This window comes from Antedon bifida, chromosome 5 (genome assembly GCF_963402885.1).
Source record: "Antedon bifida chromosome 5, ecAntBifi1.1, whole genome shotgun sequence".
Classification (NCBI taxonomy): Eukaryota; Metazoa; Echinodermata; class Crinoidea; order Comatulida; family Antedonidae; genus Antedon; species Antedon bifida.
This window is the reverse complement of record NC_136230.1, coordinates 9,749,108-9,767,653: the sequence shown is the minus strand read 5'-3', so window position 1 is coordinate 9,767,653 and position 18,546 is coordinate 9,749,108. Positions and strand designations below refer to the sequence as shown.

Below are 18,546 nucleotides of genomic sequence, written 5' to 3'. Positions count from 1 at the left end.
GGGTGGACGCTTGGGGACACGAACAAGGGACAACGGTTAACCCATCGTAAGGGGTGGACAATTTGTATTTTTAATGTAACCTTTGATGGTTATTCTTTCAATACAGTATTGAATCATGGAGGAAATAAAACTCTTTTCGTCGCATTAAAACAATGTACAAACGCCGCGGCCATAGTTCAATTTCCGGTACGTGTGGGAACAATGCAGATCTGAAACTAGCGCAACTGCACGAACATTACGCGAACGTTGATAAACAGACAATAATGGCGTGTATTGATCAGTATAGACAGTTATTTTAAATCTATTTGAAGACCACATATTCCGTGCCTAGATAAACACATTTGTCACGGCAAAGAAAGATTATAATATCGGAAAAGAGAATAAAGATGAAAACAAAAATAATATTACCGTTGGAGGTTGTAAAAACTTTAATAGTTTTAGTAAAATTGATTAAATACTAGAAAAGTGAGAAATAAAAAAACCGTCGTAAAGTGACTACTGACACTCAGTATAGACGCGCACTCACCATTTCCAAATTGAATTTGTGACATGTCTATAGAATAACACATTTGTCACGGAAAGGAAAGATTATCTATCGCTGAAGAATGGTGGTCTGAGAAATAGGAGTTGACGCACGCACCATTTTCAAATGCGTTTGAACGTGTGATTATAGGCCTACTTCAGGTCAACGGATTAAAATAACTCTAGATAGATATTATTATTAAGTGTCTTGTGAAAACATGTAACTGTTGCCTATATGCCGGTTACTTCTTCTTCTTAGTGCTCACCTTAAGGTAATTTAAAAGTCGTAAATAATTGGAACTAGTCTAGTAAAATGTCTGTTTCAAAACGATGTATAGGCCTACTTAGACAAACAACAATCAAGCAAAAGTACAAAAACAACTTTTTATAAAATAAGAGAACAAAAATGTGAGTTTGTTGAGTCATTACAGAGCCATAAATATAGGTTCGTTCAGGCTTGGTAAGTTGGTTTCAAGGGAACAGTTACCGCTAACTCCGGGGGGTAAGAACCAACTAACCCGGGTAACAAATCTGAACGGGTCCTACCCTATGTAATGATAACAACTGGTCTAATTGCTCTGTTGATGCGCATAGATTATAATAGCCATTCCTAAAAATTGAATTAAATTTAGCCGAATGCAGACTAGATGCAGTAGATAAATCAATGAATTCGGTTTCAAATGTGTTAATGTATTTGGATGAAATTTGGATACTTTTTAAGTGATATTTTTAGATCTGTGTTACTCTGTAACATTAGGAACAGCACTGATTCATGGAATGATTTAAGTAGTCCGTTATTTGCGATTGTCTGCCTAAGAGAAATCGTATTTTTATCGTTTTCTAATGACTTTCGGCCTTTCTCTGAAGTAGAACAATGTTTTGCGTCATTTCAATGAATCAGTCAACCGTGATTTAGATTGTTAATAAAACGAAATAATAGTAACAGCATTATTTCAACTGTAGGCCTAATTAGATGATCATAGCCATGGTTAATTATCGCGTCCACACCCTGATCATGTCCCGAAACCCGCAGGGTTAGAGTTAGGCCTAATACTGCAGAGTGCATTATGGTTTCTAAGGTCTAACCCAATTTTTAGAAACACCGACAAATAGAGGCCTCTCTCTGTTGCGGCCTTAATTCAAATTATTGTGTCTATATTTTATCCAGGAACAAGATGAGGCCTGTACAAAATACTTCTAATCTTGATCCTAATAATGGTCTTATTTTATATTTTATTTCAATGTTCTTGATCTTCTGTTTCTATTTTCCTTTTATTTTGGTTGCTGGTGGAAACCATTATTGAATAATGTTGAATGTGAACGTAGCCTACACGACTTTCTCTTACAATTACAATGTTTCAACAGGCCAAATACTTATTTTGCGCGTTTTTATTTTACCATCAAATCATTTATTTTACTTGCTGGTGGAAACCATTATTGAATAGCCTAATGTTGAATGTGAACGTAAACGACAATTATAATGTTTCAACAGGCCTAATACTTATTTTGCGCGTACTTATTTTACCATCAAATCATTAATGTCAGACGATTCGACCGGTTGACCTGTGCACTTTGACACTCTCCTGATAATACCATACCTAACCGTTCAATAACATAATTTCGAACGTTCGATCTACAATTTTCTATTGGCACTCAATACAGTGTTAGGCCTAAGTGCATAAAACCATTAGCAATTTACCTTTACCACTTTGAATTTAAAAATTTGACCTGTTCAATTTTCGACGGGCACTCGGCTATTAACACCATAATCACAAGTGTTGATCTCGCGGCCTTATTCTATATCAGACGCACGCAGCTTTGCTATTCTGGCCACATATCAGTGGCCTACTTCTTGTTCAATAAAAATAAACGAGCCTAATAAATCGGATAAATTGCGATGCTGCTGGCGTGAGATATTTCATCGAAATACACGAAATAATCTGTAATCACTGCGTTTGTCATAATATTTTATCTTTAACTAATTATTTTAATTTCGACTCAGCATCAGCATAACGAGAACATTACTCGCTCATTACTCGATGAGAAATAGTAAACCACGAGCCAGCATTGTTTTGATCATGAGAACATTGATTTCAATCGAAAAATACACGCGAGTTTCTAGCGATTAAAAGAAGCGTTTCAATGCATCTGTTAAAAAAGGCTGTTTAAGATAATGTAGACAAATGTTATATTATACCAATAATGAATGTGTATGAGTGTAATGGTACAAATGAGGTGAATGATGGTAATATTTCAACGAGGCAAAGCCGAGTTGAAATATAACTTTTTTTCATCATTCACCGAATGCCATTATTTGTACTATTACACGAATATAAAACATTCATTATTTGTTTTATATAACATCTAAATAGATTCTTGTCATTTGAATCAGATGGAATAAAAGGCCTAGGGGCCTACATTTGATTGATTCACATTGAAACTGTAAGTATTTATTTGGTTTTTAATAATATATTAAATATATCTAATTGGATTTTATAAACACACCTACTGAAGTGTTAATTATGTAAACAAACGACCAAATAATCGTAGGTCTAGCTAGGCTAAAGCTCCTATAGACCTAGCGTGGAGACTAGAAAAGGCAGCGATACCAGTACTTCCGTCGCGATATCAGTCATCACACTCAATCTTCCCGGTGGAAGTACAAAATAGGCGGCGCTGTTGTAATTCAAAAGTAATAGTATAAAAAAAAACATTTTCCAAACGCGATAGATTTTTTTTTGTCGTATAGGAAAAAAAGTACTATTAAAGGAACGTTCAATAGTGCGTGCTATTGCATGCCATGTGACCCACAATTGTCAAATCAAATGACAGGAATTTATTTAGGTGTTTTATAATATGTTTTAGTTTCGGTTATTTTTAAATCCACCAGATTTGTCTCATTCTTGCCATTTCATACGTTCTCTAGAGGAATACGGTAACTAAGGTACAAACATTTACACATATAACATACTTTGGCATTTACAAGATTTTGATTTTAGTTAGCAACGGGATTACCGAAATTATGAGCAGACTAGACACAATTTTAAGACTACGAGTACGGTACTTTTGATTTATTTTTATCTCATTTTTCATAAAAATATTTCTATGTTTATGCGTGAATGAATTTCATGTTTTTCATTAGTTATTTGGACAAATTTTACTTTATCGTCGCGACACTGTAACGATTCGGTTACGTGAACAATCTAGGACAGTTTCTGTGTCATCCTTGTATTTTACACTTAAACTAGAAACTGAACTGTTTGCTAAAATAGTGATGATATATTTATTGATAAGTAGCTATATAGTAGATGATCGAACATGGGCCACGCGGCACTCATCAGATAGACAGTTATTTAAGTGTGGTACTTATTACTTTGCGATGCTCATTTATTTGAATAGTTTACCCCAGATTTATAATATAAACCATTTATGTAATGTAGCTAACATAAGTTTGCAAAATTAGTCTACATTTGTTCGTTTTCTAAAAAATGTTGTTACTCTTGGGTGTTAGCTGTTATACGTCACACTAGAGTGCGCGATATACTCGTACATGATGAGCGTCTAACTACGTTAGACGCCCTTCCTGTACGTTGTTATAGTAATTATGCGCAGCACCACTACTACACGCTCTTCTTTATTTGTACGCGCAAGTGTGGACAATTACTATAATATGGAAAGCCTCACATTTATTTCTGACACTAATAATGCAAATTCAATAAACAAACAGACTTTGATATTGTCATTGTACTTTTTGTCGAATAGTGATATTATGGAACTAGACCTTGTACTAAAAATGACCAGAGCATATTTTTAAATAATTTGATTTTAAATGTGAATTGTCTCTAGATTGTTGTCACATTTCTTTATTGATAATCAATATATTCTAAGCTTAAAACACTTTGTAGATAGTATAGTAAAATCAGGTGCATTATGTCATGTTATCCTTTTCATCTGCCGATCATTCTCATAATCTATTTGGCGACATGTTACTTATTCTTCATGATGAAATTATTGGTTAGTGATAAGTGCTTTTAAGTTTTCGGAATACAAAACAACAGTGAACTGCTGCAGCAGTTTGACGCCTAATGTTTCATGTTTATTAAGAACATGTGTATCAATATCATCAGCGTACTTTCCCGGTATTTTATATTGTCTTCTTCTTACTTCTGTTCTACCAGTACAACATTGGTAAATTTCTTCTACCTACATTGCCGCCGAACGCTTGAAAGAAGAAATATACGTGTCATGTCATTGATATTCGTGACCTTTACTTTCTAAAAATAGTTTTAAAAAGTTTTTTACCGCAGAGGGCGCTAGTTGTAAACAATCCAAAACTTTGAATAGTGTAGTGTGATGGTGGGAAATACCCACTAGGTGACAGTGACACCTCTAGCTAGCTCTAGCCCTAAATCCTACTAATAGTGTTGATTAGGCCTAATACCCGGCCTAGCCTAGTTTGTTAGTAATAATAGTATGGTAAATGTAATGTAGTATAGGCCTAGTATGTAAGTAGGCTAACTCCTAGTAGAGTACTAGCCTAGTAGCCTAACTAATAATAAGCTAGAGTAGTACTAGAAATAGTAGGCCTACTAGTACTATTATAGTACTATCCCTCTCTACTAGCCGTCAGAGAACATGTCAACTGCGTCGTAATTGGCTGACCTATTTCCTAAATATAAAAGTTGTTCCTAGTTATAAAAGTCGTTTCTACATATAAATAAACCTAACCCTCTAAATAATCTCTCCTGAAAAAGAAGAAAAATCTTCAAGCAGAGAATCCTGCAACCGCTGGGGGTCATACTTCATTGCTACCCACTGAGCCATCCAGCTCTTGACTATCAAGCCGGTATTTACTTTGTATATGAATAGAGAAAAAATATATTATACGCAGGCATTTTAACTGACCTATCATAACTGTGTTGACATTGTTTGACTACTCGTAAATCCCCTCGCTACTTTTACTGATAGAACTAACTAGCCTAGACTAGATTAGTCATTAACCAGGACAGGGTGGAAATTTTGGTCAATATATACTGACGACGAATACCGGTTGCATTTACAACCGGTCGCGTTTTAAAATTGGGTGTGTTTTATTTTGGTCGTTAAATCTACTTTTATAGTATTTTGTATGGTATGTCACTACTTAAACAACTTACCCCAAGTCCCCCCCCCCCCCCACCCCCTCTAAAAAAACACACAACCAACTATCAACCTGTTTTTTAGAAGGTTATTTCTATATCAATACATAATTACATACCATTAGTTTGCTAGAATGCATAAACATTGAAATTGCGGTTGCGGAAGGTGTGGTGAGTTTGAAATGCATCAAATCTGTTAAAACATGTCAAATTTGTTAAAAATAAGTAAACTTCCCGAAATTGTTAAATTGGGAGTTTGAACAACTGGTCCTCCATACAAAATACAGCAAGTTGATTTATAGAGACTGCTTTTCAAACACATCCGATTTCATCATGTGATCGTGACTGGAAACCACAACCCGTATTAGAGAAGGTTTCCTCTTCACCCCACCGCTGTTTATTTAGGCTAAAAGGATATTTAAACTAAATATAAAATAAAATAATACTTTACCAAATTATTATATTATTTCCATTGGCCAAGGTTACTCAAGAATTGTCTGTTCTGATCTTTTAAAAACATTGAATGAGAATATAGATTCTATTTTTAAACAAACATGTCTTAATTATTATTTAAATTCCTAGATTATTTTTCAATTTCCGAAATTCATTTTTTTCTCATATTAACCACAATATTTAATCAAGTGACAGTTTAGTTTGTATGTGGCGCCCGTGTTACTAGAAACATATCAAAATTCATTAGATTTCATAACTGTAGATAGGCCTACAAATATCCTATAATCAACAGAAGTCATACATTTGAGATTCAAATTATGTTGATATCAATCTAACGATATTTCCAATTCTTATAACTATGCTGCTTGATTGAACTAAAGACTTATGAATATGTTATAAATATTTATTATATATTATAACTGTTATTGATCATATAGAGTATGATGGATTAGTCGAACTCCTGCATGCTGCATTTTGAAACCAATTTCAGACACGGTACTTTGCCGAGTGCAGGACGCCAATGATAAATTATGATCATGGAATTATGTTACTAGATTCCTAGGCACCTGTTGTACAAAACAATTTCAATATAGCTGAGATGAAACAATAATCAACAAATTGTATGAATAATACTTTGTTGATGAAAACGGGGTCTTAAAACCTTAAAGATGACATAACACAGTTCCGAGAATAACCTCCTAAACATGTTGATCGTGCCGTGAAAATAATTGTATCAGCCAGACTACTGGTGAACTCCTCCGAGTCTGATTATTATGACTGGTAGATGAGCAGCTAGATATACATTTACAGAGCGTACTGTAGTATAAACGGTTGACACGTTAGTTTTTGCTGATCATTCTCAATTATCAAATAACGTGTATCTCCATCGCATATCGCATTATACCTATGCATAAATCCAGACCAGTTGGGTGACTAGTGTTGGTACCCAGTGTATTAGGTAACCATCCATTCAGTCGCATAAGATAAGTTGCTTAAATAAATGCTTTACTTGCTTTATCCATAAGGTATTTGATTGGAATATGCTTAACTGAAAGTTGGCCATGCTTCATTTTGGGATTTGGTCTAGTCATCTAGTGTGAAACTATGTTTGACTGCCTTGGTAGAACCATCTAGTGCAAAACTATGTCTGACTGCCTTTGTAGAATTTGTGTGAACACCAGTATTTTATAAAATAATGTTTTAATTATTATTTTAAGAAAATGCTAAACAATTACTGATTTCTTTTTCTTCAGGACCGGACAAATGGTCCACCTTACGAGGGAAGGGTCTTTGGAAAATGTGCATGGATGGAAAGAATCAGTCGCCAGTTGACTTACAAGCGAGTAGGCTAATATTTGACCGCACATTAGACGGACTTAAATTTGATGGTGAAAATGAGGTAGGAACAACTTTTATTACAATTTTTTTCTCATACTTAATACCGGTGTCTGTAGAAGGAGAAACTGTATGTAGACAAATTTAAGGGAAAAAAAACCTTCTTGTTCAATGAAGAAACAAAAGTCATATTGTCCTTTTTGCTTGCTTACCTGGATAAACCGATATTGGCCTTATTCTCTCTGGCTACAACACAGAAAATATATAAAATTCATTGAATAACCCACAAGATAATGGTACAATCAATAAACCCAGTTATTCGACAATTAACATTATCATCATTTTTGTGTGACATATCTAGCACTCGTAGACAACCAATAACAATTTCCCATATTTTCTGTGACTACATCAATTTTAGAGCTAAACTTTGTGAGTTCATTTGAGCCTCTATGGTTAAGTAAAGTTTAAATGAATGGCTTTTGATCTTACTGATCGGTTACATGATGCAATGGCAATTTCCTTAAAAATTCATTGTGGTTGGGTCTTGTCATCACAGAAATCAAATCTATATTTTTGTATGCTATTTTAGGAATCAGTAAAACTTGTCAGACTATAAGGGACCAAATACAGCCTCTTTAATTAGACATTCTTGACATTGCATGTTGTAGATATTAAACTTTTTTTTTTCCAGTTATAATTTTAAAAAAAATATAAAATCAGTTTTAAATAAAAATAAGATTAATAACCTGAAGTAGTATGTATTTATTTGTACAAAATGTAGCTCATAACTTTTAGATTCAGATAAATAAATTGAGAAATATACTTTAAAATAAAGTTGCTTTGTTAATACAGTATAGCAGAAATCTAATAATTTATTTGTGTGAGAGTATCCTATCAATTTGATAATACTTTTGTATCACGTGCCGCTCAGTATTAGTTTTCCTGCACAGTAAATGTTCTTTGCGCTTGTTTAGCATTTTAGTAAACTTTTTGAAGATGTTTTGCAATGCGAGGTGGGTGACTTTTGCACTTTGCTTGGCTAATACAATAAGGTGTGAAAGGCTGTTTAGGAAACATACTGTACAGACTGTACCGTACTAGCTAGTTGTGTGTTGGAAAATACCTTTAAGCTTGCAAGTTACAATGAAGTCACTCACACTCACTATTTCTTGGCTGTGGTATACCAGGGAGTTGGATTTACTGTCATTATTTATTAATTATGTTGTAAATCATTAATAATTGCGACCATTACATTTATTGGTAATGTCAAGGGTATTTGTCAGTTACACAACTGTTATTTATGTAACGTTAACACTAGGGTAAGGTACTATACTATGTCACCTGTATACTATACTGTTGATTCTTTTTCTTGATAAGCCCTATAAATTCAGTAAAATATAATATAGTAATAGTATATCATGTAAAATATGTTTTCTATTTACATCAAACAACTATAATACAACTTTTCAGAGACTTTCATCATTAGATTTATTTCTATAAAATATGCAAATTACTAATTTACATAAGGAGAAAGATTTTAAATTCAGTATACAGATCTATCATGCAAAATATGTTTTCCTATTTTAAAGTACATTATAACAACTATATAAATACAACTTGTCCATGACAGAAAGAACATTTATTTCTATATGCAAATTATTAATTTGCATATGAGGAAGTTTCTAATTCAATATACAAGTTCACACCATGCAACATGGCCACTTCTTAGTTTCAAAACTCTGGCCTAATTCTTTTTATTTGGAGCAAACATTTACATTTCCAATTTCCATTAGGTTATTCCTATTGATTTTAGGTTTCTTATCCAACTTGTTATTCTGCCTATGTGCCATATGCAAATTAACATCAACAAATGTATGCCAATGTGCGAGATGGAATTTAAAATCGTATGCATAATAAATTTTTAAAAATGTTTCAAAACCACAACATTTTATAGACCTTTCTTCATGTAGTAAAATTATGCAGAAATTAATCAACTTCCACCTGGAATTTCATGTAAATTATGTTAAAATTGGGACTAATCATCAGGCCTTTTAATGAATTGCGCTGCACAAAATTCTTAAACCTTTTGCAAAACTTGCTAGAATAGAATCAATTAATGGGTTGTACTGTGCAATAGAACCATTAAATGGGTTGTACTGTGTAATAGAACCATTAAATTGGTTGTACTGTGCAATAGAACCATTAAATGGGTTGTAATGTACAATAAAAGCATTAAATGGGTTGTACTTTGTAATAGAACCATTAAATGTGTTGTACTGTGCAATAGAACCATTAAATGGGTTGTAATGTACAATAAAAGCATTAAATGGGTTATACTTTGTAATAGAACCATTGAATGGGTTGTACTGTGCAATAGAACCATTAAATGGGTTGTACTGTGTAATAGAACCATTAAATTGGTTGTACTGTGCAATAGAACCATTAAATGGGTTGTACTGTGTAATAGAACCATTAATTGGTTTATACTGTGCAATAGAACTGTTAAATGGTTTACTGTGCAATAGAACCATTAAATGGGTTCCTATGCAATAAAACCATTCAATGTTAACAATAATACTGAAAAGTATGTAATATTAAATTAAAATGAATTAAATAAAAGAATTAACCAATTAAAAGGTTACATTTCAGGGCACTGAGGATACTCAAGCCTATTGTGTAAATACTGAACGACATGTGATACAAAATTAACCAAATGGCAAGGATAGACTCAGAGATACTGTTATAAAAATCTTGTTTGGAGTTTAATAACATACAAATTAATAACTTGAAGTTTAAGAATACAAGTAGTTTTATGGTGAAACATTTAATGAATTTTCTAAATTAATTCATTATTGATTTGTTGCAAATTCTGATTTAGAATCAGGGTAGAGAATTCACACTTGGAATGACAATTTCATTTATGCATATCATTTTATGCTTTCAGTTCTATGGTGATGTATGTTTGTTGATAAATTAAAGAGACATTATAACTTTAATATTTTCTTATTTTTATCATAGTTCTCCTCTTTAAATCAGAGGAGTAACTATCACAACAATAGGTTCAACCCATACATTACAATTTTTCTAGTTTCAATTTGCATTTGCATTCAATTGAGAACTAGTGCTGTACTGCTGTATCATGCAAAGGATGTTAAAGTGTCTATCCAATCAAATTTTGTTAGCAAACAACAACAAGCAGAAGGTTTCCAAGTTCAAATCTTGGTTGAGGCAGATTTTTCTCATTCTCACTGATTTCTTCATCTTTATCATTTCATCTTTTTCATTTTGTGTGCCACTGTTAATTTACATTTTTTAGATAAAAAAGACACAAAGATATGAGTTACAACCCTGGCACTAGTTCGGGATTGAACATTGGAAGGCAAGCACGCTAACCAATCTACAGCTCCACTACACAACAAATTTAGTTTTCCTTTGATAATTTGAACTGATAAAAATGAGATATTTTATTATTTATGATTAAAACTTGAGTTTAATTACTTTAACTTACTTTAATTAAATTTAAATCAATTAACATGTTCATTTATTGAGTCAAGATTACACCAGAGGAATGTACAGTCCTTCTTGAATGTTATGCATTGAAATTATTATTCAAACGCTGTGAAAGAAAACTTGGTCAAAATCATCAAGTTAGAATGACTTTGTCGCGATAAATAAATCACATTTCAAATGATTAACGACGAAACGGGATTCTTTGAGCGGTGTACATCGCAAAAGAACTTCTATCATCGTTCAGATAAATTTAATGGATGTAGGAACTTTTAAAAACAAGCTATTATGTAGTCCAAATCAGATTCTGTTAATATCGGTGACGGATAAAAACAGGTTTGTTGTGTGTTTTTAATCGTTATCACATCCAACAAACTTTACCTCGTCAATTATAATACAGAATAATAAATTTGTTTTAAAATCTTGCCAGAGGATGGTCATTTCAGTGTTTAGTGAAGGACTGTGAGCTGATGCTGGTGATAATAATGATTACTTTATTGTTATTAAATTCAAACTTCAGTTTAAATGAATTTGATTTGAAACAGACTATTGAGGTCCACTGTGCATTAGTACATTGGTAGCATTTCAATGTCATAAGTTGGGTCAAGTCTTGATCAATATTCAAAAGAACACCAATATCTGCTAAACACTTTTAAAATGTGTATATACCTCATTTTTAACCATTGGAATACTTACAAAGTAATTTGAAACAATCTTTTCATTTGAAAAAAAATCTATCTATTTTAATTATCTAAAGGTCCATCAAATCGTTTCAGAATCATTTGTAAATAAAATAATTATCATTAATTTGTAAATAACTAGTGATTTTCCACCATACCACACTAATGGTGTTATGTTAGAATTGAGGCTATGCAAATGCATTGTTGGTATAATAGTAGGATACAAGCAGAAGATTCTTGATTCGAATCTTGGTTGTGGAAGCTTTTTTCATATTCACAGATTTCCTTCAATGCTTATAAATTTATTCCCAATGTATATATCACAGGGCAGTTTCTTTCATGCCATGCAGATTATACATATGTTTTAAAAAACAATATGATTTGCAATATTATCATGTTCTTTCTAGCCTTTTTTTATTTTTTATAATGATTTCTTTTATACTTTTGGCAGCATAAGTTATTAAAATCTTTGACATATTAATATACAAAAAGCTATTATCACATCAATCATTTTTTTTTCTTTTGGTATGTGGAAATTATTTGATAATATTGATTTTTAAAATGTATGTATTATACAAATATTGACTGGTTATAGGGTCATTGTCTCAATAATAACCATAAAATTAGCTATTATATTTCCAACTTAAGTTGTTATTATTGTTCATAATCATAAGTTTATTAGTTTTAGTCGTAGTCTATGTGAACGTTGTTATATATTATTTATATTTTTTTGTTATTTTCACACAGTACAAAATGTAGTGGCATATCCAGAGGGGTGAATTCTTTAAACACCACGTCACCCCCTTCCACCCTTTACAAGCATCTATTCAAATTCTGATTGTTAAATGTCCCTAATGTATATTTTTAATTCATATTAGTGTTATTATCTATAAATCAAAAGGCAAATTACTGAAAAAAAATCAAATTAAGCAAAACTAAAGCAAAAAAATAAAGTAAAATTCGGCCACAGTGTGCTGATCTGGTAGGTGCTGCACTGCTGGCTGCCGTTTAGGGCCTAAATTCAAATTTCCTCAGTTTCCGGTGGAGCTTGAAGACCAGAATAAATAAAGATAATAAATTGATATAGCACACATATCCTAAGAAATGTCAGAGCTTTTGGGTAACACTAACCCTTCCTTAGTGCAAGTGTTATTATTTATACATGTGTTCATTTTTAAACCTCCTTCCCATCTTCATTATGCAAATAGGTGTAGATCCTTGCCTGGTGTGTAAAAATTCACAGACAATCCAAGCTTAAAATGGTGTGTACAGTACTTTGAAATATTGCGTAAAAATGTGATGTTTACGCAAATAAATTCTTCCTTTCCCTAGCGGAAAAAGAAAGAATACTAGACGGATTCCGTTTCTTCTCCGTTTACCTCATGGGTGTAAGATCGCATGTTTTTATACGATATTGATTTTAGACCAACTTCATTCTTGATTAATCAGTGTAGCATGTATATTGTATTTTCGTTTTTCGTTTCATCTTTATTAGCTGGTCTCTTGGGAACGGTACCGTTTCACATATAATTGTTACCGGCTCCCTGGAGCCGGATACTAAATGCCATGAATTGAATAGGAAACGATGACAGATATATCTCTATTTACAATTCTATAGTTTAATAATGTTTCTTCTGTAAATTTATATTTGATATTCAAATAGTTTAGTTTGTCGTTAAATAATTCATAGCAATAAGAGTGATTTAAATAAACTAATTATAAAAATATGTAAATATTTTTAGATTGTCTATTCATTATAAAATTATTTTAATATACAGTGCATGTAATCATTTTCAGGATTAAGATGCTATAGGTCAATGACCTTTGGCTAATCCATTGAAATCCCAAAGGGTCATCAATACAATTAGAATAGTTATTACAAATGTTAATACATACCTCCATGGTACATGTAATTAACTGGTAGAAAATAAAAATAGTTAGGAATCCAATACCGTATGTAAGTGTAAATTGGCTATAAAAAAAATGGCTTACACTAAAAAGAAGCATCCTTAGTATAATCGCCTAAAATATATAATTTGAAAAAAACAACTTATTATTAAAAAAATTAAAACAAAAAAAAAACAATAAAATTTGTATGCGTGCACCCTGGATATAGAGCTTGTATTAAAAGAGAAAATGTCACATTTTGACCTAATTTATGCGGTAAAATATAATATTTAAAATGTAGAAAAAGACAGGTTATTGCTCTCATTATCATTACCGATTATAAGTACATGTGACCTCTTCAACGTAATAGCCATAATATGCTATCTAAGTATATCAATCATCGGCTTTAATGTGAACAATCCCCTGGGTCATATCCAATGTCTTGTTGCAGTTTATTTAAAATCATAATATCATCGTTATAATAGTTTTATTTATTAGGCTTGTTTAAGTAGGTAGGATACTTAGAGACTTGAAACTCATAAAATTCAAATAAATAGACCTATACTATGCTGTATCATAAAGTAGAATTGTTTGTGATTATAGGAAGAACTGCGCAAGTTTTTAAAAACAAATTTGGAAAACATTGGATTGCCAAAATCGTTTTTGGGTTGTTTTTCTTGTACTACAGTTGGTAAAAAGATTTAATTGAAGGAGAGAAATTTTAATTAGTGATGAGCAATAATGACTTACTATCTTGTCTCTCCCGTAAACACGTTTCCAAATCGTCATAAAATAAATAAATAATAATAATAAGATTAGACTAAAATTTGTATAAAACTGAGATGTGATTGGAGTAGGTAATCCTGAAAAAGTTTACAAAAAGCTGGCCATGCTAATAGTATACCCCTAATTATTAAAATGATACAAAATAAACCAATCAAATTGGAAGGATACACTAGTAGAATATGTGTTTTTATAGGAAAAATAAATCTTTTAATTTCATCTTTTTCGCAAGAGGCTAAAGGCCCATTTACACTAAACTAGGATGATAACGATCAAAACGATAATAGATAAAAATACATTTTTCACACTTAAAACAAAAGAAAACTAACAAGTGTTCATCCTATAACTATGAGATGACCATCTATGCTTCCTTTGATGAAAATGATATTTTCACACGTCCAATAAAATGACGTCATGATTGATAAGATAACATAAATGATAATTATTATTAAGGCAAAGACAAGATTGTGCTGAGCACGGGTTACTGGTAGACCACACTTTAATTATTTTTTTATTATTTTTTTATTTTAATTAATTTTAAAATAGGTAAAAAATCTCCCACACACAAAAAAAATTGCAAAATATCAAAACCATTGAAATAAAATAAAATGTAAATGAACAAAAATGAACACACAAACAAAATGATTCCATATGGTTTGATTGTTGAACATAAAAACAACTTTTAAGTTGTTAAAAAAATTCGTGTGTCCGCAGCAAGGTATTTTTATTCAATTTATGTCCATTTTTTTATTTTATCTAATATCAAATAATTAATACACCACGAAAAACACCCAAAATAATATAGTTTGGCATTTTATACTTTCGTTAGTGTTTGCGCGAATCATCTAATTCACACAGCACAATTTTTCTTTAGCGTCTTTTATTTTCATAAAGTCTGAACAGTCAAAAGTAAAGTCTAAAGTTCCATATCCAGTATTTTTTAGCTTACAGATATTTTAAAGTGAAGGGATAGCGTATAACAAAATCAATGGCCGTAAATATTTCCGAATTTTATTCTTGATACAATTTGTTTTTATTTTTTATTCAATAATATTAATTGGTATAAAATAGAGAGATGTGGGTGGAGAATAATATTAATACTATACTTTATTTTGCCATCCTCAAGAAGATTTAAATGATTGTTTTTGTATAGTTAACAAGATTTATTCCTTGTAGACAGTTAAAATGTTCTCAAACATGATTTCATTTATTTATTCAGCATTAGTCCAAAAACATATTCATTCATCCATAAAGAAATTGTCTATAATCCAGTGAAGATGCTCTTTACTAGGAGACGAACTGTAGGCATATTTCACACACCTTCGTCAGTTTCTATAGCTGGCAACATCTTTTATTGCTCCCACTAAGAGATCCGTGTCGTCAGTATGACTAGATTAATCAACATTCATAGAAAGTAATAAAAAGGCTACAATTGCTACTAATGTACTACTGTATGCCTCGTAATAAAAGCTATTTTAAACTCAATTAATAAAAAGCAAGTGCAAAACTTGATTCCTTAAATATCACGTTTTCAGGAAGGAAACAAAAGGTTTGTACATGGCCAAGGTACGTTCTTTCTTGCTTGCTTTCATTACCTTATATCATGTTTTATTAATGATGAAAGGTAGGCCTACAACAGAATATTTATCCTTATTTAATAGAAATATAAGTAAAAACTGGGGTATGAAATATATATTTATGAAAAGTTTGATTCACAGATAAGTCCATTATGTTGAAGGGGTGTTCAATGAACTTTGCTATCCCCAGGAAGAGCCAGGGATATTGTCAGTTTATCCAAGTAAACTATAGGCACGGAATAGAAATACCAAAGAAAATTTGGCTGATCCATCAATTACTTGGTGTGCTTACATCATTGTATTGCATCCAAGTGAGAACCAAGCTTAAGAGACAGATCATGAGGGTTCTATGCTGGTTGACCAGACATCTCCAAGCTTTTACTTCCTACACTAGGACATTTTCCATCTCTGTTTATGTCCAGCGACCATCTCTCTAAAATCTTAATAATGTCACAGCTTTAGAAGGATTGCGAGTTTGTTGTTTCGTCACATGTTACTGAAGTACTGTGTGTGTGGCGATCATACTTTGTTGGAGGCCTAGAAAATATGAAAGTTACCGTACTGACATAGTTCCTAAATATATTTTGAAGATTTTGTTTGTTGTTAATCAAAAGTACTTCACTGTTAAATTAATACTGATCTTGTTCTAATAATTAACAGTTAAAATTATTTTTCATGTATATAGTCCTGATGCGTAAAAAGTTTTGTAAGAAAATGGAAAGTGATATCAATGTGCAAAATTTCGTCTGCTCCTCAAATACTCTCTTGTCATTGGCCAATGTATAGCCTTTGTTACCCAGACGTGTGCAACTTGACTAAAAGCTCGACTTCATTAAGTCAAACTGCAAACTTTGACTACTTCGTTTATGAATCGAATTTTAAGTAATAGCTCGAACTACGACTTTTTCAAGTCGAACTTCGAACTACGACTAAAGTCTGGTTTAAGAATACGGGTGTAAGTCTTCTTCTTTCAAAGTATTTTCAGTTTTTTAGGACAAAATATTAAAATGTGTTCAGGAAGCTAGTAAAATGCGTAACATACAATTGATTACAGCATAGTATGGTATGCACAGGTGAATGTCAATGCCTACATTTATAGTGATGAAATTTAAACTAAATCTTAAATCGATAATCTTTTTTTTATTATATTGAAAGTTAAAATCATCTTCAACAATTACGATCAGGATTTACTGCCTTAATTTAAATTCTGTTTTCGTAAAAATCAATAAGTGTTAATTATAAATGCATTTGATATCAATCCTAGTACTTTAAATTAATGTATTTTACATTCATTACAGGTTAAGTTTACATCTTAAATGTCATTGAGGAAAAAAAATTGATTTTATTTAGGACATTAACGCACAAACTGTTTTATTCATGATGTTTGTGATAGAAAGTTTTAACTTTTAGGATTGTAATTCTTATCCTAAAATTCCCACAAGTGAGAATCATGTTAATGAAAGGATTACTAAAAGATCATCCACATACGCAGTCAAAGAATCTCTCTGGTCAGTGCCCTCTGCTAATATGCTAATTGATAGTGTTAACGAGAAATGAATCCTGATATGTTACAGTGGTCAAAAAGGATACATTTGGCATTCATCAATGATATCAAATTGCATGTAAAATAATGCTAATACTATAATGTTATAATACTCAAAAAAAAATATAAATAATAACAGTAAAACCCCTCCTTTGGGATAATAACACTATTCAGGAGATGTTTTCATGACGCATCATGCCACTTGCGGCAATATTTTTACTCGATACGATACGATACGATAGTATTTATTGTCATTTATACAACAATTAAGGTACAAATGAAATTTGGTTGGTTGATTTACATTTGATATAAATACAATAACAAAGAAGTACACTACTCGCGTGTACCCACATGGCACCAATGCTGTACATGCAATCGGACGCAAACCTGAACTGGAATCCGAATCGGACCGAATCACTTTTCTGTGAAATATGAGCGAGGTTTTTTTTAACACTACAACCAACCCCTGTTAAGGGGATACTTTGTTGGGTGGTCCAAATATTGTCAAATATGTGAATTTGGATATAGATTTTTTATTAATAGCATAAAATAATTTATATTTTTGTGGAGCCATGTCACTCATATACACACAAATATTGTCTATGGAAGGCTATAGGTATTATAATAACAATTCATAAACTACAGACTTTGTTGAGATTTCTGTAAAGGTTGCCAAGTACACAGCATGATTTCTTCTGATAACATTCAATGATTACTGTAGCTATACAATATTTGTAAGCAACAGAAAATCGATGTATAAATTAACAATATTGGTAATGAGGGACTTTATGCCTGTAATTCAATGTCCGACACTCGCAGCGGGAAAGAACATTTTATTGTTGACAATTCATGTTCAAATAAACATTGCAAATAGACCTACCTGTACTAAGTATGAATCGTGATCTGCTGAGTATCTTCTAAGATAAAATTATAATAATAGCCAGCCCCTGTCGACTCTGTGGACAGACAAATGAGCACCGTTTGGCGGCAGTACTCAACACAAAGTAACTTGAAGATGAAGGTTATTTACATGTAACATCTAATCTACTGTAGTTTGAGATGGTTATCGTAAAAAATCGAATCAAATAAAAATGAATCCATAAAAGATGAAACTAGGATTT

At 31.8% G+C, this 18,546-nt stretch overlaps 1 protein-coding gene across 1 annotated transcript in view; it reads left to right on the top strand.

Annotated features, from left to right (window-relative positions):
• The window catches only part of LOC144843297 (carbonic anhydrase-related protein 10-like), a 96,526-nt gene that overhangs the window by 7,708 nt on the left and 70,272 nt on the right, over window positions 1-18,546 (top strand). Inside the window, exon 3 of the mRNA XM_078700090.1 lies at window positions 7,367-7,512. Coding sequence (XP_078556216.1) covers window positions 7,367-7,512 — 146 coding nt within the window. The remainder of the gene's footprint in view (window positions 1-7,366; window positions 7,513-18,546) is intronic.